The 26,345-nt window shown below is 36.1% G+C and overlaps 1 protein-coding gene across 4 annotated transcripts in view; it reads left to right on the forward strand.

Moving 5' to 3' along the window:
- Positions 1 to 26,345, forward strand: part of AP3S1 (adaptor related protein complex 3 subunit sigma 1) — a 31,160-nt gene that overhangs the window by 2,595 nt on the left and 2,220 nt on the right. For 2 of the 4 annotated variants that reach the window (XM_032676060.1, XM_032676059.1), the window contains 4 exons: positions 216 to 307; positions 2,712 to 2,823; positions 9,899 to 9,970; positions 17,999 to 18,106. In XM_032676060.1, coding sequence (XP_032531951.1) covers positions 216 to 307; positions 2,712 to 2,823; positions 9,899 to 9,970; positions 17,999 to 18,106 — 384 coding nt within the window. Of the gene's footprint in view, positions 1 to 215; positions 308 to 2,711; positions 2,824 to 9,898; positions 9,971 to 17,998; positions 18,107 to 21,016; positions 21,059 to 26,345 lie in introns of all 4 variants that reach the window. The other 2 variants (XM_032676061.1, XM_032676062.1) reach the window with 2 other exon arrangements.

The following is a 26,345-nucleotide window of genomic DNA, read 5'->3' on the forward strand; positions in this document are numbered from 1 at the left end:
TCCACAGTTGTTTCTCAGTAATACATTCTTCTGCAAGTTGTAACTATGGCTTTTGGTGTTGAAATGACAAAAGCAATATGCAACTTGTTAACTGGCAGATTTGAACCTTCGGGGGAAGATAGTTTGAAGCTGCTGATACACTTTGTGTTCTGTTTATTAGCCGCGTGTGCTGTGCCTTGTCAATCCTTTTTAGCAAAGTATGTTTTTTTTCTTAGAGTGAAGATACGCAGCAACAAATTATCAGAGAAACTTTCCATTTAGTATCGAAACGTGATGAAAATGTCTGTAATTTTCTAGAAGGAGGACTGTAAGTATCAAGTTTGAAATAAACACCCAATACTTACTGGCTTTCAAGTATTATTACTGCTGATTGTAATATAACTTTTTACAGCTGTAATGTAAATGCCATGTCACATTTTTTAATACACAAAGAGTGATGCACCAGCTGTACATCTTCTTTAGTAACTGAAGCATAGATATATGTATCCAAATGTGTTAGGCAATAAAACTGCTCTTTTTCTAGTGCGGTATCTAGTGCCATGATTGTTTCAGACACAAAGATGGGGAAGGAACAAATAGATGATGTTTCCATATAATCAAGCTATTTCTGGTCTCATTTTAAGAGGCATTGGCCTTTGCCATACCCACTGAGAAAATGAAAATATTTTGGATCTGGCGATTTGGCTTGAACTCCTAAAATTTGAGTGGACAGCCTCTGATAGTAGGGTTCCTTAGCCTTTTTATCAGTTTGGACTTGCTATATAATCCAGGAAGAAAAAAAATAGGTTTTCTGTGTGTTGACCAGTACAACTTCAACCAAGACTTTTAATTAATGTAGGAAAAGCAAGCTAGGAGGAAAGCCAGACGTATGTGTTGTGTCTCTAGAAGACAGACACTAAATATTCCTTCTTGAATCATCTAGGTGGTTTTTTGAAAGTGGTCTTGGTTTAGTCGAAGTGAAGAAATTCTGAAATGAAGATGTGTTTTATTTTGAGTTATTTATTAATCATCAAGAGTAAATAGTTTAAAAGCCACCTTCTAGGAAAAGGGGTCATAATTGGTGGAGAAAGCTTATGATCTCCAGTGTGTGACAGACATTATCATAGTCTGTTAAATATTCTGGCTATGGAAATTTATGGTTACTTAAAAGTTAGTCTGCTGACGCCTAGATTTTCTGTGTGTGGACTCAGTTGGATGCTTAGCTGTAGCATGTCAGCTATGATATCTTTTTTCTTGATCAAGATAATTCTAGGGGTTTTTTTATCACTATATTTTAAATTGAAATTGTTCTTTCCTAACTATTTAATCACTGATATGGTGATTCTATCGTTAGGTTCTTGGAGATGATTTCAAGTTGGAAACATGCTGGCTTGAATTCTGTAAGAGAAAGAAGCCATTTAGAGGTTTTTAAAAAAATCATAGCTGCTCAACAAAAATAAACTAAGACAGAACATAGATCTGGCTTTCCTCCTACTGCTCAATTCTAGGGTTACAATTTCAGTATATTTTTTCAGTTTTTTTTTTCTATGGGGACAGGGATCACTTTATAGTTTGCAGTTTACCCAGAGGCTGCAACAGTTTATATGTAGAACTGTGTGTACTGAAGTATATGAAAGAATTGGGTAAATAAGTCATAAAAGAGGAAACTTTAATTTCCATTTCTTTCCACTTCCCTATTTATTTGTAATATTTTTATCTGATAAGTAAACATAGTTTCTGCTCTTCAGGAATGAAGGGTTTCCCTTCCCTTCACTGCCCCCACTCCCTGCCAAGCATTAATGTGCTTAAGCAAAATGATCTGTAAGATTTATTGCTCTTTTTATTTTGTTTTTATTTATTTATTTATTTGTATTCTTTCCCTATGATAGAGACAGAAAGTAAAGGGATGAGTTATGGTACCGGTGATTCATTTCTGGTACAGAATTAAGGAATAATTATGATGTTCATAGCCATGTAGGTTCAGCCTAAAAATGTTTTCATTTCTGTATGACCAGGCCTCATACAGCTCAAAACAAATGTCAGTGAACTGATGTAGATCTCCTATTTAAGTGCCTTTTTTGGGAAGGCTGTAGCAGAAGAGTGGAAGAACATACGTCTTAAGACCTCTTCTTGTTCAGTGACTTGACAGTTAGGGAGTCCATAAAAACATAATTGTTTCTGTGGCTGTAACATTGCATCATAAAATATTGGTTGTAGAACAGTCTTATTTCTTATGAAACATTTTATAGCACAAGTGTTACATGTTCTTGGTTATTAAGTCGATCATAAACCCAGTTTAAGGCTTTTTCTGTAGGCCAAATGCCAATCTCCATTATAGTTTTCTTTTTCTGTTGATGCTCCTCTGAGAAGGGTAGGGAAGGATTCATAGGCATACACTCTGTTAATCTGTAAAGCAGATTAATCACTGGACAGTGCCTGCTAGTGTGGAATGGAAGTCCATTTAATACCTGTTTATGATCTGCATGAATTGATTTTAATAAAAAGGTTCTTATGTTGATGTTATCCATATGGGTAACAATAACTGTGTTTGTATGGTAAATGTAACTGTCTTTTGGAATTATATCACAAAATAAAAGCAGTTATGATGTAGTTGGATTTGGGAATGGTCCAGGCTTTAACAATAGGACTTCTGTTAACTGAAATAACTGTGAGGATTTGCCCAGCTTATCCTGAGATGCTAACTCAGCTTTCCTTTTTTCTTTCCTGTTTAGATTAATAGGTGGATCTGATAACAAACTAATTTATCGACACTATGCCACCTTGTACTTTGTCTTCTGTGTGGATTCTTCAGAAAGTGAGCTGGGTATTTTAGACCTCATACAAGTAAGGTTTTTTGCTGCTTTGTGGTTTTGGGTTTTTTTTCTTAGTAGGTGGAATTCAGCTTTGAAGTACCTTAGCACTTAAATATTTAGCCATGCCTTTTCTTGTAATATTTGGAAGCGAAGGTCACTTTCACACTTAAACCATACCTGAAGTGCTGAGTATTACTTTTAGATTATCTGCAGATTTCTGGGCATTGAAAAAGGTGTTTTCCAGGTTGATGAGAAAGTAAGAAAACTTTGGAACCTGCTGAACACAATCGGGAGCTATTTATTACCTTAGCTTTTCAAGGCCTTGTTTTGGCTGCAGGTAAAAATGGTGCAGATCAAACATTTGCTAGACAAGTGTAGACTATGAGAACCTTGATACATAAAGCCCCATATGTATATGTGTTTATGTATACACAGTCAGAGAGACACACACGCACAGATAGATAGATAAATAGATAAATAAATATTCAGTACAAATGTATAATGGATAAAAAACCTCATCCACAACCTCTTTGGATGAAACTTTCCTTGTGGCTTATGAGGTTTTTGCAGATACACCTTGGAAAGGGAGTGCAAATGATCCCCTAGGTGTGTGTTCTGCACTGGGGGCTTGAAGTGGGTAATGGGGGTTGGTCAGGAAAAAAGGCTCAGACAGGTTCTTTCTGTATCTCGCTAAGAAAGGCTCAATGATACAAATGGCTTAATAACTGCTTAATAGAACAGAATAAGATGAATGTAGATAGTAAATCTTCAGATGCTGGGGATTCTGTGCTCAGATAGCACACAGTGGAGCCCAGGTGGATTTTCCGATGGTGTGCTTTGCCGAGCAGATCCTGTGCATGGAGAGAAGCTCTTCCTTTTTTGGACCTTTGATCAATTATATAATTTCCTCCCAGGATTTTCTCAGGAGAACTTGTTGCTGCACTTTGAGGTACAGGCAAGGCCACTGAAGTGTCACGATCACTAGTACCAAGTGGGAGCTGCCTGCAGGCTCCTCTGTTACAGTGAACTGGCTGAGTTTATTCCTTAGCCAAGGAATTTGTGTAGCACAGCACAGACCTGTGCCTATTCATGTTGTGTTATGTGTGTCACTAACTCCTAAATATGCAACAGTTTCTTGGTCAGGATCAATACATACCACTCTTTGATCCTCTACAGTTTATCATTCTGAAGGACATTATAGGTTATAGATTACAATAATAAAATACAGGCCCAGTAGAGCAGACATGGCTGTTCAACATCACTAACTCCTCAAATACAATGTCTTCTGCAAATCATATATGATTTGTATAAATACTTTATTTTTCTAACCTGCATGATTTTGTTTATAAATCATACAGTCTCACCGCAGTACCTGTAGCTGTTCAGTGTTTCTAAATCATGGTAATTCAACCATTCGATTATAGGGTAAAGTATACAGAGATTAGTTAAACATTTTCAGTTTTCAGTCTGGCTCACAAGAAGGATCTGTTTAATCCTCTTAGCAATAGCAATCAGAATTAAATGTATCTTACACTGGAAAAGTGCCCTCAGAAAGTTTATTATTACATCTCAACCCCATGTGCAATGCAGACTGGCAGTATATACACATACACATCCACTCAAGCAAATAAGCTTTGTTTGCTTTTTGTTGGGACATCTTTGTTTATTGTAGTTCAGAGACAACACAGGTAACACATCTGGACTTTTTTATGAATCATACATATAATGAATTGTTTAAATAAGTAGATATGTAGAGGACCAGTTTGTGATGGAAAATAAACTGGTGATATGAACCTAGAAATCAGTATAGCACTTAAGAGTTTTCTGTCTTGTAAACTGAATAAATCCATAGTAGATTAGACTACATATGACAGTCTGCAGCTCTTTTCATCATGAAGTTGTAATTTTCATATAATTTCAATATTCAATAAAATTGTAATACTTAAGATACTTCTGCGGAGGCCACTTGTATCACCGTTAGGTCAGAGCTGTTTCACAGTTAAGTCGTCTTGACTTGGGTTTAATGAATATGTATGTATGTATGCCTTACAAATCATAGACTGCCTCAGATTTGATACTTGGATATCTATGTTTGAACACATAAGGCAAATTCATGTTGTTATTTTTTGTCCATTTACTTTGGGTTTTTTTAATATAAACAGAATTTTCTTTTTATTGTTTTTTTGCTTCGTTGGTTTGGGAGATAGGTCAGCATCTCTGCTGTGCTTGTTTTGCAGTCTTTTGGAGTCAGTGTAAATTATGTCATGAGTTGTAGCTATTTCAGACTCTTTTGTGTTAGCCTGTGAAGTATAAGGTTTTAGTGCATGGAAATAAAATACATAAGAAAATATAACTAGCTGTAGACTGCCATGAGGAAAATGAGGGACATTTACTATTACATTTTTACATTACATTTACCTAACTATCTTATGGACCCAAAAACTTGTGTCAGCTCTAAGAATTTCTGAGTGTCTTGGCCCGTTGCTGTACTTTGAAGACATGAGGCTGTGAAGACAAACAGCAATGTCTGTGAGATCAGTCTTCTGTGAAAATTTCTGTAGAGTCTTGCACAATAATGTTGTTCAGTAAGATGCATGAAGTGCAATTCATGTAAGATGTTTTTCTCAGTTCTTAAAGACAAAGCATCCTGACCAGATATGCTGCTTTTTGTGCTAGTTAAATAAAAAAGGGAGAGGCATATGACTGGGATGAGAACTCATCATGGGCAGATTGGATTAATTCTGTCCTCAAATTTGCCATTGCTGTTTAGCTAAGGAAGAAGGAGGGGATAATCTTGATATGATTCACCCCTGTTGTTTTTAGTTCATCCTTTGTACTTGCTTTTGATATTTGACATTTTCTGTTCCCAGATACATGTAATTGATTAGATTTTCTGATTTTTCTGCTAGCCTTGTTATCTTCCCGATATTAATGTATTTTTTATTCCTTTGTTGTGTTACTTATTTTAAAAACAAGGCCTTTATTGTAAAGGTGGTGTTTTATGTTTTGACATATTGCCAAATAGAGAGAACTCCTGGCTTGTATATATCCAATAACGATTCGGTGTTTTGTTGGTGTAGGGTTTTTCTTTTTTTTTTTTTTTCCCCCCCTCCCCTTTTTTTCTTTTTACTTACATTGAGATGTGCATGAGTTTTTCTTTGAACTGTAAAAGATTATAGTTTCAAAAATGAAGCACAAGGGGGAGCTAGTAATTCATTGTGTGTGCATCCTTAATTTCCTGCTATTTGACGCATTTACTTATGTTACCTTTCCAATAACATTACAAGGTGCATCTGAACTGATGTGTGTGGAGGGTACGTGTGTCCCAAAACAATTGATATGTTTTCTCTTTTGATTATTGTTCTATAAGTCTGCAGCATCTGAAGTGATTACTAAAGTACTGAAATTCTATCACTGCTTGCCATAGCATGCGATTCATTTGACTCAACTAAAATTATGATGAAAGTGGCTCTAATTTTATTTACCATCTTGATAATTGAAGGCATCTTAAAATAGGCCAAGGATGTTAGTGTAAAAAAATCTGTTTTACCTTACAGACTAACACTTTAAAAGACCAGTTATTCATAACAGATGTAAACGTTGTCACTGCTGGCTTTACTCTGAACTCTTCATTTTGAATGGAAGATAGAGGGAGTTTCCAAAGTTTCCATGAGAAATCCTTAGCCAGTGAAAAATCTCTCTGAAGAATACTCAGTGCCAGCTGATTTCCTTGCTTAGATTAAAAAACATTTGTTGTGCATTACTGGTCATGCATTGCAAGCAGAGATCTGAGAGTTCATTCAGTATGGGATGGTATTGCTATGTAATAGGTAAAGGTTTAAAAGTAGCCATTGTAACTATGAATCAAGTGTTGTTATAGAAGCCCTAGTTACTGGAAGAAGGTCACAAAAATAAAACTTTTGTGATGTTGATGCGTGAGCATGCATGCTGCTACTAAATACAGGTATCTGTGGGGAGCTTTTTTTAGGACTTCTGAATTGGTTTTGGTTTTAATATGTTCCTTTGTTTTCCAAGGAGCTAGACAGATGTTGAAGTCAGAGTATGTGAATTCATATGCAAACTTGGGGATATATATGAGAAATATTTTCTTTCAAAAATAGTGTCAAGCTGGTAGCTCTTGTAACTAAAACCACTGGAGGAAGCATTTAATTTACACTCTGTTTCCGTACTTCTTCTTGCAGCTATTATCAAACAGCACTGTCCTTGTAATTGCAGTCTCCTAAGGTACAAGGAAAGTAAGAGAACATCTTTGGTCATTTGTCTTGCTGCACACGGTTGTCAAATATGTAGTTGTTCTGCTTAACATATAAGTTTTTCTGTTTGCTCACATCCCTTCTTTATCGAAGATTGTTATTACCACAACAAATTAACATATTCTTTAAGAAAGAAAAATCTGCTTTGCTTAGCTTTAGTAGAATTTAACAGAAGCATATTCATTTACTTAGTTAACTTGTCAGTGAAGCTTATTGTCTTGAGTCTGCTTCTGAATATGCTCCATGTTCCTAGTTTTAAATTACAGATTTGTATTTTGATATTAAATAATAGTCCTTTTTCTAAACGTGTGTACTTTGACTTTAAAATGGACATCGATAATAGTAGTAATAGTAACAGCAGGGTGTGATCCTCTTCTCTTTTAGGGTATAAGCAGGATCTGAGAATCAGGGATTCAGGTGTAAAAGTAATCTTTATGGATATGCCAGGTAGGCAGCTAGGAATGGCGTATGTCAAGTAAACCCATTTCACTGGGTCTGCAGACATAAGTACATGTCTGTAGAAACAGACCTTTCTTTATCCACAAAGGATGGTGTTGAATGGAGTTACATCCTACTGGTATCTGGTCACAAGTGGTGTTCCCCAGGGCTCAGTGATCTGGACGAGGGGATCGAGTGCTCACTCAGCCAGTTTGCAGGTGACCCTGACTTGGTTGGGAATGTTGATCTGCTGGAGGGTAGGAAGGCTCTGCAGAGGGGTCTGGACTGGCTGGATTGATGGGCCAGGATCAAGTGCTGGATCCTGCCTTTGGACCACAACATTCCCCTGCAGCACCACAGACTGGGGGAAGAGTGGCTAGAAAGCTGCCTGGCAGAAAAGGACCAGGGAGTGCTGGCCAACAGCAGCTGACCATGAATCAGCAGTGTGCCCAGGTAGCCAAGAAGGCCAAAGGCTGGCTTGGGTCAGCAATAGTGTGGCCAGAGATTGTCCCCCTGTACTTGGCACTGGTGAGCCTACACCTTGGAATCTTGTGTTCAGTTTTGGCCTATCACTACAAGAAAGTCATTGAGGTGCTGGAGCAAGTCCACAGAAAGGCAATGAAGATGACAAAGGGTCTCGACTTCAAGTCTTATGAGGAGTTGCTGAGGGAGCTGGGTGTGTTTAGCATGGAAAAAAAGAGGACTGGGGAGATCTTATTACTCTAGAACTCTAGAACTACATGAAACAGAGAGATCTGTTTCTTCTCCCAAGGAAAAAGTGATAGGACAAGAGGAAACAGCCTCAAATAGTGCCAGGGGAGGTTTAGGTTGGGTATTAGGAAAAAAATTCTTCCCTGAAGGGGTGGTCAGGCATGGAAATGGGCTGCTCAGGGAAGTGATGGAGTCACCATTACTGGAAGTGTTCAAAAAACATTTAGAGGTGGTGCTTAGGAACATGGTTTAGAGCTGGATTTGGCAGTGCTGGATTAACTGTTTGACTAATTTATCTTAGAGATTGTTTCCAACCTAAATGAATTTGTGATCTGTGTCAGAACATGGCTTCTCATTCCTATTTCTCTGGGCCTAGGCAGTTTGAAATCTGGTTCACCTCAAATACTAAGATGGGATTAATAAATCATGTTGAATAAGGAATCAAAATTAGGTGTTTATCCTCCATATTGCTGCTTTAGGGTTTGGGTTTAGAATTGAAAAAAACCCCTGCATACAGTGACAGCTTAATAAATAATATTAAATACTTATTGTGAGAAAATGGTTCTGAAACATATAAAACCAAGATTAAAATCTCCAACCAGTTGCAATTTATCTATTTGTCATTAATAAATGGTCAGTAAATTCTTACAGAAATTCTTTTTAATTTTGAAGACCCTAAGCTCTCAAACTCAAACTTAGAGAGGGTTAACACATCTATGTCTGTAGGAGTTATCCCATGCATAAAGGGAACTGTGCTTATACCTGTCTAAGACTGGAGTCTTTGTCAGCACTCACTACAAGCACACGGTGATTGGCATTCCAGAGCTTAAGGAATGCATGTACAATCATCATTTCATTGTCTGGCCTAATTGGATACTGTGGTGCTCCTGGTGTCAAAACAGGCAAATGTGAGAGTACCAGAGAACCTGTTAGTGTACAGCAAGGTAGTGTACAGTCCATATCTGGCAGGGAACATCAGTGGCTGGAGTTCAACAGCTGCTCTGATTTTTCTGCTTTGTCCTCTTATATTATAGATTCACGGAGGGGTTATAAACTGCTGGACTTTTCTAAATTTGTGCCTGACAGGATCAACAGATGTGACATTAAGACAGCTGTCTTTTTCCTTGGTCCACCCTGAATTCAATGGGTCTGAGCCAAGTGAAAGCTGCTGTACTGCTGGAAGCAGTAATGTTGACAAACTTGCATGATGCTGACAGTTTGCATTGCACATGCCTGTGTAGCAAAAGTTAGGAGTAGTCTGGTTAACTGGGAGATGCCTGCAAGGTAGTAATTGCTGAAAATAGTAACAGTAATAGAAAAGCTGATTTTTTTTTTTTGCTTAATAGTTGTGTTGTAATGAAAAGGGAAGGGATGCTTTGAATCACAGCTGAGAAAATAGTAGCATAGGTGATGTTACTGTTTTTTCAAGATGTAACTTTTTTAAAACTGGATGAATTTTAGCAAAGTATTGACATAAACTGGCTTGTGTGTACAGTTGTGACCTCTACATAGATAACATCCTGTTGACATAATAATGTTAACCACATAATTTCTGTAGATGCTTTTAATGCCTTAAATCTGAACTTTGTTTAATTTCTGTACTTGCTTTTCTCAAACCTCACACTTAATGAAATTATTGAATTTTTGTTAAAGCTTGACCTCTGGCTTTTTTTTTTTTTGCAGGTATTTGTGGAAACACTAGACAAATGTTTTGAAAATGTTTGTGAACTGGATTTAATTTTCCATGTAGACAAGGTACTGTGATGACCTCCTGTAATATTTTTGTCAAGTAAAACCTTTGGTTCAGCTGATATTTGGTATGAAACTGCAGTGATTCTACTTTCCTGAGATCTCAGTGAAGCTGGTGAAGGGTCTAGAGAGTTAAGTTTTATGAGGAACAGCTGAGGAAGGTGGGGTTTAGCCTGGAGAAAAGAAGGCTTGGGGGGACCTCATTGCTGTTTACTACTACCTGAAAGGAGCTTGTAGCAAGGTGGGGCTCAGCCTCTTCTCCCAGGCAGCAAGTGACAGGACAAGAGGAAATGGCTTAAAGCTGTTGCAGGAGAGGTGTAGGCTGGACATGAGGAAGAATTTCTTCACTGAAAGGGTAGTCAAGCCTTGGAATGGGCTGCCTGGGGAGGTGGTGCAATCACCATGCCTGGAGGTGTTCATGAAACGACTGGATGTGGTACTTCATGCTGTGGTACTTCATGCTGTGGTTTATTTGGCATGGTAGTAGTCTATCAAAGGTTGGACTCAATGGTCTTGGAGATCTTTTCCAACCTTAATGATTCTGTGATTTATTTATCAGTGAAATCTAGACCATTTCTGTAAAAATATTACTTTTATTGTTTGAAAGCTGCAGTGGAACCAGTGGAACATGTCTTTCTGAGGAACAATAAAATAATGTGGGAGATTTGCATAATAATATTGCACATTAAGTTGTAAAATCCTAGACATCTGAATATTCTTAGAGTAGGATTAGTTTCAAGAAATAATGTATTCTATTTTGTTTATGGTTAGGTATTGCATAATGCAGAACTGAAGTTATTACAGGTTTTCCAGTTAAGGTTGGCACTTGCCTTTCATATGCTATGATTATGTAGCTTAAATGCTGTGTGGATCTTCCTGTTCTAAATCTCAAACAGACTTTATGTCTTTGTTTCTAAATATTTGGAAAATCTTGTTTGAATGTTCCCATCTATGAGGAATGTTTTCTTTATTAATCTAGTTTTGAGAAATGCTGTTACTATAGTAATCTTTCATTTAAAAGGACTTTGACATCTCTTGGTGTAATATCTAAAATGCTGAGAATGGAATATATAGTATTTATTCCTTCAGTTGCATTTTGTGCCTGCCATTGCTTTCAGTGCATTCACCTTTCCCCATCTGTGAACATCTTTTTGCATCAACAGCAAAAGATGTCAATGAAAATTAAGATAGAAAAAGTAGAATAAAAATCATACCAAATTGAATGTCTGAAATGGCCATTTCAAACTGACTCAGTTTGTTTCAAAATCAGAAACTCCTTTTGGAAGAAACACTTGTACCTTGACCAGACAGAGAAATGCATGTGACCTTCAGTTACTGTTTGAACTGATACATCGCTAATGAAAAGTCATTAGGATTTCTAGTCTGACTGGAACATGTTGGATATTTCCAAAATGGCAAATTAAAATACAAAACAATTTATTAGTGGCTTATATATGTGAGCCTTGGAGCTTAAAGAACAAAAATACTGCAGTCATTTTGTGGGGAAGAGTTTGGTCTTTAGCTGAAGGATACTTTGGTTGATATGTACTCCAAACTGTTGCTTTGTAACATGTTTCATTCAGGATTATTTCTTAACACAGTAATCTTTTACATTTTACAGAAGAAACATAGAGAACTTAGGTGCTTCAGAATATTAAATTTCTTGAAGAATATTTTACTTTCTGTTGGGTGTGAGATGATATTTCCTTCTTGAAATTTATTTGTCAAATGGAAGAATCTTGAAATTTATTTGTCAAATGGAAGAATTTTAACGGTTTCATTTTACTAAAAATTTGATTTACTAAAAACTAAAAATCTGCCTGAGAATCCTATTAAATGTTTAGACTAGATTTTTCAAACTCTGAGAACAATGCGAACCCTAAATACTAGTTAGATATTTTATTCAAAGTAATCCGATTCCACAACAAAGGATAGTGAAACCTTGAGTTAAAAAAATTTTGAGCATCACATTAATGAGGGCAGTGATTTTTTTACTTGATCATAGATCAACAAAAGAATGCTGTACTGAATACAGTGAAAAATAAAGAGAGCTGAACATCTGTTGTAAGGCAAGGCTGCTACCAACTGTACAGTAGCATTAGTTGTGCAGTTGTAACTAATCTGATGTTGTCTCTATGCTTTCTTTTTTTTCCTCTAGTTTAAGTTCATCAGTGTTCTTGTAGGCCTGAGAACAAAACAGGAAGATGTATGTGTGAGAATGAAATGATAGTATTAAATTTTCTTTAAACTGCTGAAGCAGTCAAGAAGCATTGAGCCTTCTGAGTTACAACACACTAACTTTCTCTCATCAGATATTTGTGGCCTAGTGTTAATGTATTGCAAGTGTGCAAAGGGGGGAAACAGCAAATGCTACTGCATATTTAGTCTAGACAGAATCTTACTTGTAATGGAGTAATGAGAGAGCTTTTTGGGGTGAAACCTTTCAAATCTTTGTGTTTTGAGTGGTCTGGTGTTGAGAAAAGTGAGGATTGGCTAGCTGATTTGGATAAGAATTTTTCTGTGTTTGCAGTTTTTGATGGAGCTGTAGAAGGTGGCTTTCTAGCAATTCTCTTGCTAGAGCTGCCTAAACACCAAGGAATACCTTTCCTGTAAAAAAATGATGTGGCATGTGAAAGAGTTAAACTATGTAGTCTCAACAGCTGTTGCCTCTCTAGTAGCGTTTTATTTTGTATTTCTATAAGAAAACATTTACCTTCATCAGGCCTTTATCGTTGTACAGGATCCAGTGATGGCTTGTAGTAAACTGGGGTCAAGAGAGATGCTTATGCAAGGAATACTGGTATAGTACTAGAAGTTCATCTGAAGAGTGGAATAAAGGTGGGAATGAGATAGTGTTTCTAATGTGCTATAGCAGAGGAGGATTTGGGATGTTGGCTAGTGTAGTTTGTACGTAGAAACAATTTGGATTCTCTTTAAAAATCATCTGTATTACAAGGAAACAAACAAACTTACCATAGCTGGAGCAAGGCATTTTCCAGAAGGGGAAGAGGAGATTTATTTCAGTCCTGTACTGATTCCTACACTGAGTCCAGGAGTGTAATGCATTCTGATGGAAAAGGCATCATAGAAAGCTATCCTAAGAATATTTTACAATTAAAATAATAGAATACATTCAGTTAGGGATGTAAGGAAATACTTTTATTTTTCCACAAGCTTTTTGGCATCTATTGAAATATCCCTGGGAGTATCGTGATCTCTTCCAAGAGTTTATTATCTGACCAGAACAGTAAACCCAGTGAATCAAATTGCTTGAAGACAAGAAAATGTGTTTGCTAAATTTTCCTGGGAGAGTTTTTTCTTGATGCATTCCTTCCCCCTGTTTGCTAGGATATGTGTTTATGGTTTTAGAGAATACGTGGAACACAAATAGGAAGTTCTCTTGATTTTTGTAAAAACACCTCAAAATTTTTATTACAAAAGAGCAATTTCAGATTTTGAAAAGTTGATGTTCTCAACTGTCAGATCTCTTTTGTAATAGGAGGTCTATTCCCTGTGCCTTCAGTTTTTCACTTAAACGCTGTTTGGAATAGACTGTTGAAGTGTATTTTGCACTTCGTTGTCACTTAATGCTTTTTTAGTTCAGATTTTTTTGTTTAGGAAAATAATTAGTGATTTTTTTCAATAAGAAAAAGGAAAGTGATGTGTATTTGCTAATTATGTATTTACAATGAAAAAATAAAGAAAAACCAGTTAATATTAAAAATTTTTGTCTTGCTGCTGCTCATATATGGGCAAACTTATGTATTTAAGAGAAGGGAGTCAAAGGATTACAGTAGTTACATAACAGTATTGGTCATAGCTGTGATATACAGATTAACAAATAAAATTAATGATATACTGTTATTTAGAAAAGATTCTTCTCCCTTTAAAAGGAAAATGGGGCAATACAAAGAAAATGGTTAAACTTCTTTAAAGCAATCCCATGCTTTAAACATTTTTTAAAACTATGTGTTAGTCTTCAATATTGCATACTAAAACTGTGAAAAAATTCAGAGAAAGTATGATCCAAAGTATGAAAGAGTTTGCATGGAGGAAAAAGTTAAATATTCAAGATATTGGAGTCAGAGAAGCAAGAAGTATGTAGAAAAAAGGTGTTGGAGAGCCAGAACAAGCCTGAAGAAAATGAACAACTGTGTCAGAAATAAAGAGCAGTAGGATATCAGATAAAATCTCAGGAAGTTTGAAACAAAGAAAATGGTTTTTTGTGGTTGATAACTAAATTATAGAATGTCACTGTTCCATTTTATCATAGATACCAAGAATATTTTAAGCAGGTTCAAAGGTAATTAGATATGTTAACCAAAGAAAAAATTCTAACTGAAGCTATAAAATGCAATACTATACCAAGAAGCAGCAAGCAGTCTGTGTTTCAGAAATCCTTAACATGGAGATATTTGGAAGCAGAGAATTTGTATCAGGATAAGTACTACTGTTAAGATTTTTTTTTTTTTAGTCTCCACTGGTGAATCACTGAAAATAGATAATAAACTAGAATAAAGTTTTTCGAGTATGCATAATCATAGAATCATAGAATGGTTTCAGTTGGAATGGTCCTTTAAGATCCAATAGTTCTAACCCCCCTGCCATGGACAGGGACACCTTCCACTAGACCAAGTTGCTCAAATCTGCACACACAAATCTGAATACTTCCAGAGCCAGGGCACCCAACTTCTCTGGGCAACCTGTGCCAGTGCCTCACCATCTTCACAGTAAAGAATTTTCTCCAGATATCCTATCTGCCTTCTCTTGTCTAAAAGCCATTCCCCCTTGTCCTATTGCTATATATTCTGTGAAAAGTCCCTCTTCAGCTTTTTTGTGGGATTCCTCTAGGTAGTGGAAGTCTTCAGGAAGTTCTCCCTAGAGTCTTCTCTTCTCCAGGCTGAACAACTCTCAGCCTTTCCTCATAGCAGACGTCTTCCAGCCCTCTAATCATCGTGACTCTTCTCGACTTGTTCCAACAGGTCTACATATTTCTTGTCCTGGGGGCCCCAGAGCTGGATGCAGAATTCAACTGGGGTCTCACAAGAATAGAGCAGAGTGTCAGAATCACTTCCCTTGACCTGCTGGCCACGCTGCTTTTGACACAGCCCAGGATGGGGTTGATTTTCTGGACTGCAGATGCACATTGCTGGCTCATGTTAAGCTTCTCATCCACCAACACTCCCAAGTCCTTGTCCCCAGGGCTGTTCTTGGTCCATTCTCTGCCCAGACTGTACTTCTGCTCAGGACTGCCGAGACCCAGGTGCGGGATGTTGTACTTGACCTTGTTGAACTTCATGAGGTTCACTCAGACCCACCTCTCAGGCCTGTCCAGGTCCCTGCAGTGTCATCCCTTCCCTCCAGCATGTTGATGGCACCACACAGCCTTGTGTCATCAGTGAACTTGCTGAGGGTGCACTCCATCCCACTGCCCATGTCACTGACAAAGATATTTAGCAGCACCAGTCCCAAGGTTCCCTGAGGAAGCCTCTCATCAATGGTCTCCACTTGGACATGGAGCTGCTGCAACTCTCTGAGTGTGAGCTTCCAGTTTTTTCCATATCCATCGAGTGGTCCAGATGTCAAGTCCGTGTCTCTGTGGTTTAGAGACAAGGATGTTGTGTGGGACAGTGTCAAATGCCTTGCACAAGTCCAGGTAGATGAGGTCAGTCAGTCTTTCTTCATCCACAGTCTCTGTAATCCTGTCATAGAAGGCCACCAAATTTGTCAGGCATGATTTGTCATCAATGAAGCCTGTCACCAGTCACCTCGGTATTTTCTGTGAGCCTTAGCATAGTTTCCAGGAGGATCAGCTCCATGGTTTTGCCAGGCACTGAGGTAAGGCTGAGTGGCCTGTAGTTCCCTAATCTTCCTTACTTCCCTTCTTAAAAATGGAGGTTAAGTTTCCCGTTTTTCAGTTGGTGGCAAGTTCACTGGACTGCCATGACTTCTCAAATATGATGGATAGTGTCTTAGCCAGTTCCCTCAGGATCCGTTGATGTATCTTATCAGGTCCCACGGACTTCTGCACCTTCAGTTTCCTTAAATGCTCTTGGATCTGGTCTTCTCCTGCAGTGTACAGTTCTTCATTCTCCTGGTCCCTGCTTCCACCTTCTGCAACTTGGGTTGTGTGGCTTGACTATTGGCTGGTGAAGACTGAGGCAAAAAAGTCATTTACACCCTGGCTAGCTAGGTCTCCTATATCCTTCCTGAGAAGACCCACATTTTCCCTAGTCTGTCTTTATCACCAGTGTACCTACAGAAGCTATTTTTGTTAACCTTGATTTTGTTGGTCAGATTTACTTCTGTCAGTGCTTTGGCTTTCCTAACCAAGCATAATTTCATAATTTCAAAGCATAATTAGAAATTTCAGTTTTCATTTTTTAAAGCAACTTGGATGATGGAAAGGCAAATGTTATGGTTTATATCTTCTGGAATATGAAAGACTGAAATATCAGAAGAACTGCTATGCGGTAATGTTTCTTTATGACTAAGAAGATTAAGGAGGGTGTTTTCTTAATGTTTTGATAGAGAAATACTAAGATTTCCTCTGTGAAGGAGTATGCTTTAGGAAAAAAAAAAATTATATTCCTGCTGTTGTTTCCATGTAGTATTTGTAAATCTGCATATGCAGTCTCAGTTATAAGCAAGTTTATTTGTGAGAAGCTGTATTCAGAATTGTATTCATTCTCCTTCTTCACTGCGTCCATCATAATAAGGATAGCATCAATAACTGCTGAGGGCTGAATGTTGACAACAGTATGCTGCAGTTTTATATAGTTATGGCATCAGTGCTACTGCTGGCTGGAAGCCTGAAGTTTGCCTTCTACCCCTTTTTTGTCTGCAGAGAGTGCTCCCATATCAGTTCCTTTTTAATCTGTAGTTTGCTGGCATGTTGCAGACTTCTTTCAGAGTTTACACTAAGGGGAATTGATGCCTTGGTGAGATGCTTACTTGAACATGTAAATCCAGTTCTTTCTCTTGGTTGTCAAGAAGTGGTTGCCTTGATCTGTTGTTGCAGTTGGGCTGCAACCTTACTTTTATTGTCTGTGGTCTATGTGCTCAAGAAGCCTCTTTTTTTTATTATTACAGTTCATGTTTTTAATTCTTAGAATCGTGGAATAGTTTACACTGAAAGGGACCTCTGAAGACCATATAATCTAGTTCTTATTGCTTAAGCTTGGCTGCTTCTTGAGTTTATGTGTGCCTCCTCATAGAACAAAATTCATCAGATAGGTTACATCATAGAGTTGTTCTCTGAACCGTCATGCATAACGTGTACTTACTGTAGAGACCTTCTACGAAACTTTGTGACCATCATGAGTGGTAGGGATGTGTTGTCTTCTAAATGCCATTAGTGGTTATTGTTAACTTTTTGGTTAATGAAAAAACCAATGCCTTTTTTCGTGTATATATTTTATAATAGTTCCCATGTTTGAACATACCCATTTCTTTAATGTCCTCAGCTGGTTTATGTGGTCCTTCAGTTCAAGGTCTAGCTGTCAGTCTTAGTCCTAGATGCTGAAGTCTCCAAATTTCTGGTGTAGCTCAGGAATGTCAATTCTACTTCCAAGACTAATCTTGGTACCCATGATGGGTGAGCATCATCTCTCTTCCTTTGCAGGTGTAGCCCAAAGTAGTTTTTACGCCTCTATTTGTGAGTAATTAATTTAGTCTCGTAGAACCTGCTCCCTAGGAGTATTACTGCTATTGATGCTAATTCGAATTTATGTCCATAATCATTGGATAGAAAACAGGAACTAAAAGAAAGAGGAATGTGAAAGTTTCTTCTGGCATTGATAAGTGAAATGGTGTAGAAGATGAGTTTGTAACAGAGATATGAGCAAAGAAGGTACTGGAGAAAGGAAAATCAAGTTGTGAGCTTTGTTCCCAAATGGTTTTAAATTAATTGCTAGCATTAATTAAGTGATTTACAGAATATATGTTTTCCTGCATTGAGGAATCTGAATAACATCTCTCCAGATTGCGTGTAGGATGTCTTGCATTTTTAAATTCTCTTTTGGTCTGTTTTAGGTCCATAATATATTGGCCGAAATGGTCATGGGTGGAATGGTTTTGGAGACCAACATGAATGAAATTGTCACTCAAATTGATGCTCAAAATAAACTGGAGAAATCTGAGGTAAGAGTGATGCACTGTATAGTTTGTAAACTGTAAACGTGGTTGTAGTAAGTGCATGCTATATAATGCTATTTGTCCTTCACTAGCAAACTACATAGTATAAGCTGCTTGCTTATAATGTCAGAAATTTACGAAGTATCCGAGGATGTTGTACCTTTCATCATAAGTAATAATTGCTTAGACTCACTGCTGATTAGTTTTTGCTATTTGTATCTAATAGCATTGTGTGCCATTGCTATTGAGATACTTCTGTAGTTGTCTTGCAGAAACCCTTTTATTTTCAACATGTATACTATGCTGGACTACTGACTCTAACAAAATAAAATTAGATAAAGAAACAAGGTCTACAAAGTGTCTACAAAGACTACTGTCTGCGAGTATGTTTTGAGCACCTGAAATAAATGACACCAGTAATACTGCAACACAAAAAAGTAAATCAGGCCAAAATGGACTAGATAGAATTTAAAGACCAGTTTTAGACCCTTTGAAGTAAATAAGAATTCTGCGGTTTTGGCAATCTGAACCTTTGGTGTTCAGTGAGTGAGAAAATTATATTCTCTATATGCCTATAATGGTCTGAGTGAGGGAGCTCACGTAAGTTGTGGGAATCCCTTTTCAATTCAAAAATTGTTGAACTTGTGTTTAGGAAAGACACTTAGACTAAGAAAGGATTTTAGAATGACTTTAATTATGACACAGAATATTATTGTTCCTTTAACGTCACCAGATATGCCTTATAAGCCAAAATACTGCTAGTACATCTTAGCTAAGTCTGTGTTTGATTCTTATTGATGAGAGTAATTCCACAGAAGAACACATCATCAGATTTTCAAAGCATAATATTAAAATTTCTCAACAAATCTTTGCTTGAATTGGAGACTATTTCTAAAGTTGAAGTCAGCTCAGTAGACTGAAATTTTGCAGGTGGCATAAATATGAACTAAATGACATTTTAGGAGATGACCCAGAGAACTTCCTTCAGTTTTAACTGAAATGAAGCAGAGAAATGAGTTCTTCAGCTTTTTTTCTGGTACTGTGCATACTGTTCTCCTAATTCTGCAGTCTCACACTATGCCACCTGAAGTTTTTTTCATACAATTAATTGTCTGTTTTGCACAACTTCCAAATTATATCCAAGAACAGGACAACAATATGTGAAAAACAAGAAAAAACTAGGTATTGATATGATATAGTACGTAGCAATATGCATCTGGAAGTACTACATTGTAGATTTTTGAAGATGTCCAAAATGTTCACTTTAATATTTTTCTCAAATTTGGAGATATCCTCATAAATTTGTACTATATTTGAATAACTTCTGAATACATTTTTTTTATTTGATGGAAAAGTAGCATAGTGTTCCCAAAAGCTGAACTCACTGAGCAGCTACCTATGTATTATGTACGTATTGGTTTTACCCGAAAGCGCTTAATTATGTGAATACAGTTACCAAATCAACTGTAGCCGAGTCTCTGACTGGTCATCTGAAACACATCAGTTCAGTGCAGCCAGCTGCAATACTTTGCTATTTACTATTATTCATCAGTAAGTCATTCTTTTAAAATACTTTTAGTATAAAAATAGGTGGTACAAGATATAAAAAAAACCATCTTCAACTCAGAATGTATATAAAGCAAATAGCAACTTGTTCTTTTACACTCAGCAATGAATTATAGAAGGTAAAGAAGTAGCAGTGATAAATTTAAACACTTGGTGACTAGGATGGAGTAGAACATTTCACAGGCTGCTCACAACAAATACTTTTTTTTTTTCTTAGTTCAGTGACTGTTTCTTTTCAAATTTAACAGTTACTGTAATGCTGAGATACATCACAATACCTGGTAACTATTTCTTCAGATCATTAATCATTTGTTTCATATTTATCCACAGAAATTTCCTGATTGCTATTTCTTTTCCTTTTGTCTTTTTGATCAAGATAGTAAATCTTCCAGTATGTCTTTCCTGAACACATATTTTCAAGATACAAGTAAATCCATGTAAATCAAACTCAGTAATAACTTAATAAATTTTGAATGCTGGTCACTAAGAAATCAAAACTAGTGGATCTTCTTAGTTTTCTTTAATTTAAAAAAAACAGATTATTTTTAAAATTTAGAAATTATTGATGTAGTCTGTAGTTTATAGGAGTGCCTCCTGTGCTACAGTACTGTCGCTTTAGTCTCTTTGGCTTTTAGACTTCCATCATAGTTCTTGCATTCATAAAGCAGCTACTTCAAGGGTAATTTGCCTTTTCTTTTATAGCTGAAGTAATGAAACTAATAAAGTTGTAACTGAGTTGCATTTTAAGAAATATTTCAGTTTTTATTGTGCCCACCTGGCTTCCAGTAATATATGGAATTTAGCCATTTGACATTAGGTATTTGTTTAGTTATGCACTAGATTTCTAATTAGGCTTTCAGTTAGAATTTAGTGAAGAAGACTGAATGTATTTAATAAATTCACATATATTTGAACAAAGTTATCAGCTCAAAGAATTTGTTAATGCTTTCAACAGAAATTAATTATTTAAGCCACTATAAGGGAATCCCTAGCTTTGATTTGTGATTCAGCTCTTATATTGCTTGGATGAGCTACAAAGGAAACTATTTCTACCCTGAGAAATGTTGTCTTAATTGCATTTCCCTGCCTTTCAGTTTAGTATTTATCTTTGAATGGGTTTCTGGTCAATCCTTCTAGAACCAAAGGATTGTTGTGTAAAGGGAGGGAGTTTTTCGGGAGAGGGGTCATTGGGATTTTATTCAGAGCCTCTGGAAGTATTGTAGGTAAACCTGGGCTACCTCTTCTCTATTTGGAGTATTCAACTGCGTGTGATTTAGACTTTTAAGTTGGGCCTCATTTTTTCCGAACCTCCTGATCTTTTCTAGCTCTTTCCATTCTTCTCTCTTACAGACCTTTATCTTTCAGTCTCCCAGACAGGACAGGTAGACAAAGGTATTGCTGACTTTTAGAAAAAATGTACTTTTAACAAAAAGGGAAAGCAAAATGATGTCAAAGGCAATAAATTATGTAGGCCAGACTCAAAAATTATGTGTAAAAATACCCATATTAGTCCTTGTAGCCTACTTTTTGTGCTAGTTTCTTGTAGTTCCCTCATCTTTTTATTGGCTATAGTGTATTTTACTAGCTTTCCATTGACATCATATTTTTTATTTTGTTTCTCTTCCTGCATTTTAGAATTTAACTTTTCTTTGTATCATTGTTTAAGAAACAAAGGAGTATGAACTTGTGTGAATATTAACCAAAGACCCCACAAAATTAATCTCAATAAAAATTGAACACACAAATAACAAAATTATGATACGATGACATAGCTTTGTCATTGGGACAGTCTTGTCACTGATAATCTAAAATAAATAATGTGAACTCTTTTGCTTAACCATTTAGTATTTCCAAGTGAAAACAAAGAACTTTTACCTGCTTGCAAAAAGAAGTTTCAGAATAACCTTCAGATGAAGGACACATTAACCCCTACCTCCCCAAAACCAACAAACCCAATAGTTTTATACATAGAGAATAAAATTATCAGTGCAATTTGTAAAGATGACATAGACATACTGAAGTTGATTATCCAACCTTAAGTATATCAAACATAAAATGAGAACGGCCGTCAGCATGTACTCAACTTCAGATGTACATTTGCTGTTGTTTTAATCTGAATCACTGGATTTTGCTCCAATATATCTTGGTAACTGTAGTCACTGAACATGAATATTAACAAGGAACAGAAAAAGGAGGAAAATATATGTTTGGAGTTCAGTTTATGGTCATTGTCACTTGTCATTTGTTGTTTGAAACATTGAGTTCAGCTCAACAGTTTGTCTGTCAGTCAGTGTTAATGGCAGTACTTCAAAATTAATTTCCACTCATTTTAAGTATATGTGTATTCAAACTGCAGGTATTTTAAATAGGTAGAATCTTAAGCAGATGAAGTTTATGTAATTTATGAATAGCTTTGCTCTTTACTTTTTATGTGATCTTTTTAGGATAAAGTACTGAAATACCTTTAAAATTCAACAAATATAATTCTGTAATTGGATTTAGTGGCACTGAGTTGTAAAAGCATTAGTTAAAAGTAGTTTTGGATAGTATGCTACAGCATAATTTTGAAGTATGCTACAGCACATGAAGAAAATCAAGCACGTGATCTTTCTTTGCCTAATACATCAACACTTCTAACATATAGTCTGTATTTCATTGGTAACACTAGGGAGCTTGATTCGAAGATTTTGGTTTGGTTTCTTTTTTGTTTTTTTTTCTTTGTGCAAAGCTAGTTTTCTTTTTCTATGTTTTGCTCACACATATTCTGGTTTTATTTTTGGGTCTGGCAATGAAAAACAAACAAAGAAATAATTAATCATTCCCATCCATTACTCTTTTTGTGATTCAAGTGCTTAAAATTTCTAAGAGTATGTCTTAAGTCTTCTTATCTGTTTGGCCTCATTTTGATATACTTGCAGACTTCATTTTGGTTTTTCTCTAATTATGTTCATTTATTTAACCTCATAAGCAGGGGACATGATCATTCCTTTATATTATGTAATGCATCCTTTCATGATTTCATAACCCTGCTGCTTTGAAGTCATACTTGTTCTGAAAAGAAGCATTGCTCTGAAGCATCAGCAGCAGAGAGGTCCTGGTACCTCCAAAATGTCTGGAAAAGAGTGGCTTGTTGTGCAAAGTGTTAACCTTCATTATTTTGTTTTCCAGTAGGCTGTGTATTCTTATATATTAGTGATAGCTAGCTTTGTGTAGAGTTATTTGGGATGACAGTTTGAATATTTTTTTTTAATTTGTATGTGCATATTAACAGTGTTTGTAATGTGCAATACTTTTCCCAAATGACCTGAATTTCTTTTTAAAGAGTAAAACAAGGTTGCTGGGTTCACTTTATATGAAGTTATCTGTGGGATGTTATGAGAAAGGATGATGATAAGAACAAAGAAAATTGATTTCTATAGTGATTAACAATGAACTAAGTAAATTAATGACAGCTCATATTTCTCACTTGATAGTCCAGGACCAGTATAGTAAAAGTTCTGTTGTTAAATATGTCTGTTTCAGTCTATAAAGTGACATCATTTTTTTCGTATATGTTATTGTTTTTTCACTTTAAAAGTGTATGAACATGTTTACAAGTGTTTTTTGCAGTAATGGAACTTGACATTTTAACGTGCAGCATTTCAACATAAAAGCACAACCTTCACTAACAAATTAAATTGAGAGTACAAAGCAGCTGCAGCAAAAATGTGATGTATTGGCTTATTGTAATACCAGCTGTATGCAATTTGTTTTGTATTTCTGAAATTTCATTAATATGTGTTAAGAAGTTTCATTTTCACTTGCTTCAGTCATTTGCTCTCTGTGACAGACAATTCATCATTCACTGCATGTTTAAAGCTTGCCACATGTTTTGATTTTATTCAAGTGAAACAGATTTTTTTCTTTACACCTTACCAACTTACCTGCTGAATTATGTGTTAAGAAAGACAGTTGAAGCTTGTTGAGTTCAGTGTTAACGGTGATGGCTCTTTTAATCAGGTACCTCTAGAAAACTCTTAAAAGGCACAGAGGGTTGGAAGTACTTCTTGTAGTACACTTGTGTTTGTAAATACAGTTCACTTTGTGTACAAGAAATGATAAGTAAATGGAAGGACTGCATACTAGTTCACTGTTAGACAGGCTAAAAAGGAATGCTAAGGAGTTCAGATAAAGTAGCATTTGAATTGTATTAGTTATCCAGCTTGGGAGTGCAAGTACTTTTCAGTCTTTTTATCCATTAGACATTTTTTATGAACTGTTTGCTCTCTCTTAGAAATACTGTATTGTGCGTGACAGGCTTGTATTAATTGTGCTAAATAGCATTCTGCTGTGCATATTATATATACACTGTTCTACATACTCACTTAATACAGAGAAGTACAAGAGAAGAGAATGTAATAGTTTGAAAATCTTTACTCCAGCATATGATAGTGAAAGACAATCTTACTGTCAAAGAAGGAGGTAATCTGACACTTGTAGCAGTTTTGGCAGGGATGTATGCTGATCCTGTTCCAGAATGACCCTCATGAAAAATGACTATTGGAAGTTGTGACTGTATAGGGGGGTGGAAGGGCAATGGTCATGTCAATTGTGGTATTTTAAATAATTCTCAATTGTGTCTCCATTGTATCCTATGCTATTGGGGCGGGAGGCAGGGACTGTAAGTCTGTATAAAGAGGATAGCTGCAGGTAGGTAAAAATGATGACCAGTTATACTAAAACTGTTATTTGTCTATTAAGAATAAATAACTTTCATTAAATTAGGGTAAAGAATCTCCATCCTAGTCACCCAGAAGGCGTCTCTCTTTTGAGTTGCCAGCCATGCCTGTTTGTGTGGACCATGTCCATCACTTATGATATTTTTCCGATTTCCCATTGTTTCAGTTATAAATTGTATAATTCATTGCTTTTTCATCTTCTCAATGGAAAACAGTTTACATTACCCCACTTTTGATTTTGCTTAAATAACTTTTCTCCAGTTACTGAATATAGAATTTAAAAGATTAAAAGCATTTATTGTTTTATCTAATAAAACTTCACTGGTAGTTACATCTTGATTTGAAGTTAGTATTTTCAGGTTCTCAAATGTAAAAGGACAGTGTTGAGCAGCTTCATGCCTTCTGCACTGTTTTTTAATAAATAGTAAGAAATTGCAATATCTAATACTGCTCCTATAAGATATTGCAGGTTCAGGGATACAGGTTTTGGATACTTGTATTTCTTAATACTACTACTGTTAGGTCCAGATTTTCCCCTTCTTCAAGATACTGCAATTGAAAGAGTCTCTGAAGTGAACAACTTGATTGACTTGATGACGATAAGGGAAACCAAGGAAAAAGAGGCTTTGAAAATACTTTTTTGCACCTTTTTAGTTTAACTCAGTCTGGGCTTCTGAGAACTGCTAACTTGGATTCTGTCAGGGCCAAAGTGAGAGTATTTGATTACATTAGAGATGTAAGTTTCTTGAGCTTTCTCCGCTACACCCACATGCTTTTCGCAACTTTGGCGTGTCTCATAGAGGAGTGTTTGGCAGGGAAGATGTTGTTAATAGATGACTCATGGCTTTCTGGTCTCTGTTCCCGGTACTGGGAATCCTCCTGTGACTAAGATCTAGGGATTTGTGATGCTTTAGCCTTTCCACGTGATATAAAAGGTTTAGTTCAAAATAAGAAACTTTAATCGGTTTTATTTTGACTATGGGTTATGTTTTTGAAGGGAGAAAGAAGAACAGTAGGTAGGATTTTAAGTGGAAATCTTACGTCAACTTGACCTTACATTTATTTCTCAGAGCGGTAAAAGAGAGAAAATATTTTTTTGGACAGCCTTGAAAAAGTAGAGTTGTTATCTGAGAAGTGTATGGGATGTCTGTCTCCTTCTGAGCAGTAGTCTAGGTGGATACCACTGAAGTCAAGTGTACTCCTCAGTAATTTTATCAGGTAATTCCAATGAATTTCAATGAAAAGCAAGGATCAGAAAAGGTTATACTTTGAGCGGTAGCCATCTACCAACACTTTTCAATAACCAAATATGACACAACCTTCTCTAAGTTTTTCTTCTTGTTTTGCTGTATTTCTTGTTCAGAATTATTTTATCTGCAAATGCACTGGTTTCTTTAGTTTTTGACAAACTTTTAATAAAAACCTTTCATTTATACAAGTTTAGTTTGGTTTTTTTAACAGTTTCTAGCATGTTGCTTTGTTTCTTGTGGATTGCTCCTTTTTACTGGACCTGCAAGATGCCACACTCTAAAACTGTAGTAGTTCTGTAAATTGTGTTGTGGTTTTTATTATTTTTGAATATTATTAATCCTACTTTTAAAACACCAAAATAAAAGTTAATTCTTTCTACATATTCACATAATTTGGAATATGCTGGTTTTTCTGCAAATAAGAGCTTGGTTTTTAAAATCTTCCACGGTTCTTTTTTCTTGCAAGAACAAAAATTATTTTTACACTTTTATGGCAAGCCTGAAGTAAAAGCACACAGCTAATTATAAATACACAGAGAATCTAAACTTGTAGGGGAAACATTTCCATACTTAAAATTAGTATTATCTTTTTTTCACATCAAATACAGTAACACTATTTGGCCTTTTTCTAGTAGTCCTTAAAATAACAAGGTTTTGGAGAGGTGTTCTTCTGAAGCAATAAGGAAGGATAATTTTCTTTATGTCTTAAGG

The sequence above is a fragment of the Chiroxiphia lanceolata genome, chromosome Z (genome assembly GCF_009829145.1).
Source record: "Chiroxiphia lanceolata isolate bChiLan1 chromosome Z, bChiLan1.pri, whole genome shotgun sequence".
NCBI lineage: Eukaryota > Metazoa > Chordata > Aves > Passeriformes > Pipridae > Chiroxiphia > Chiroxiphia lanceolata.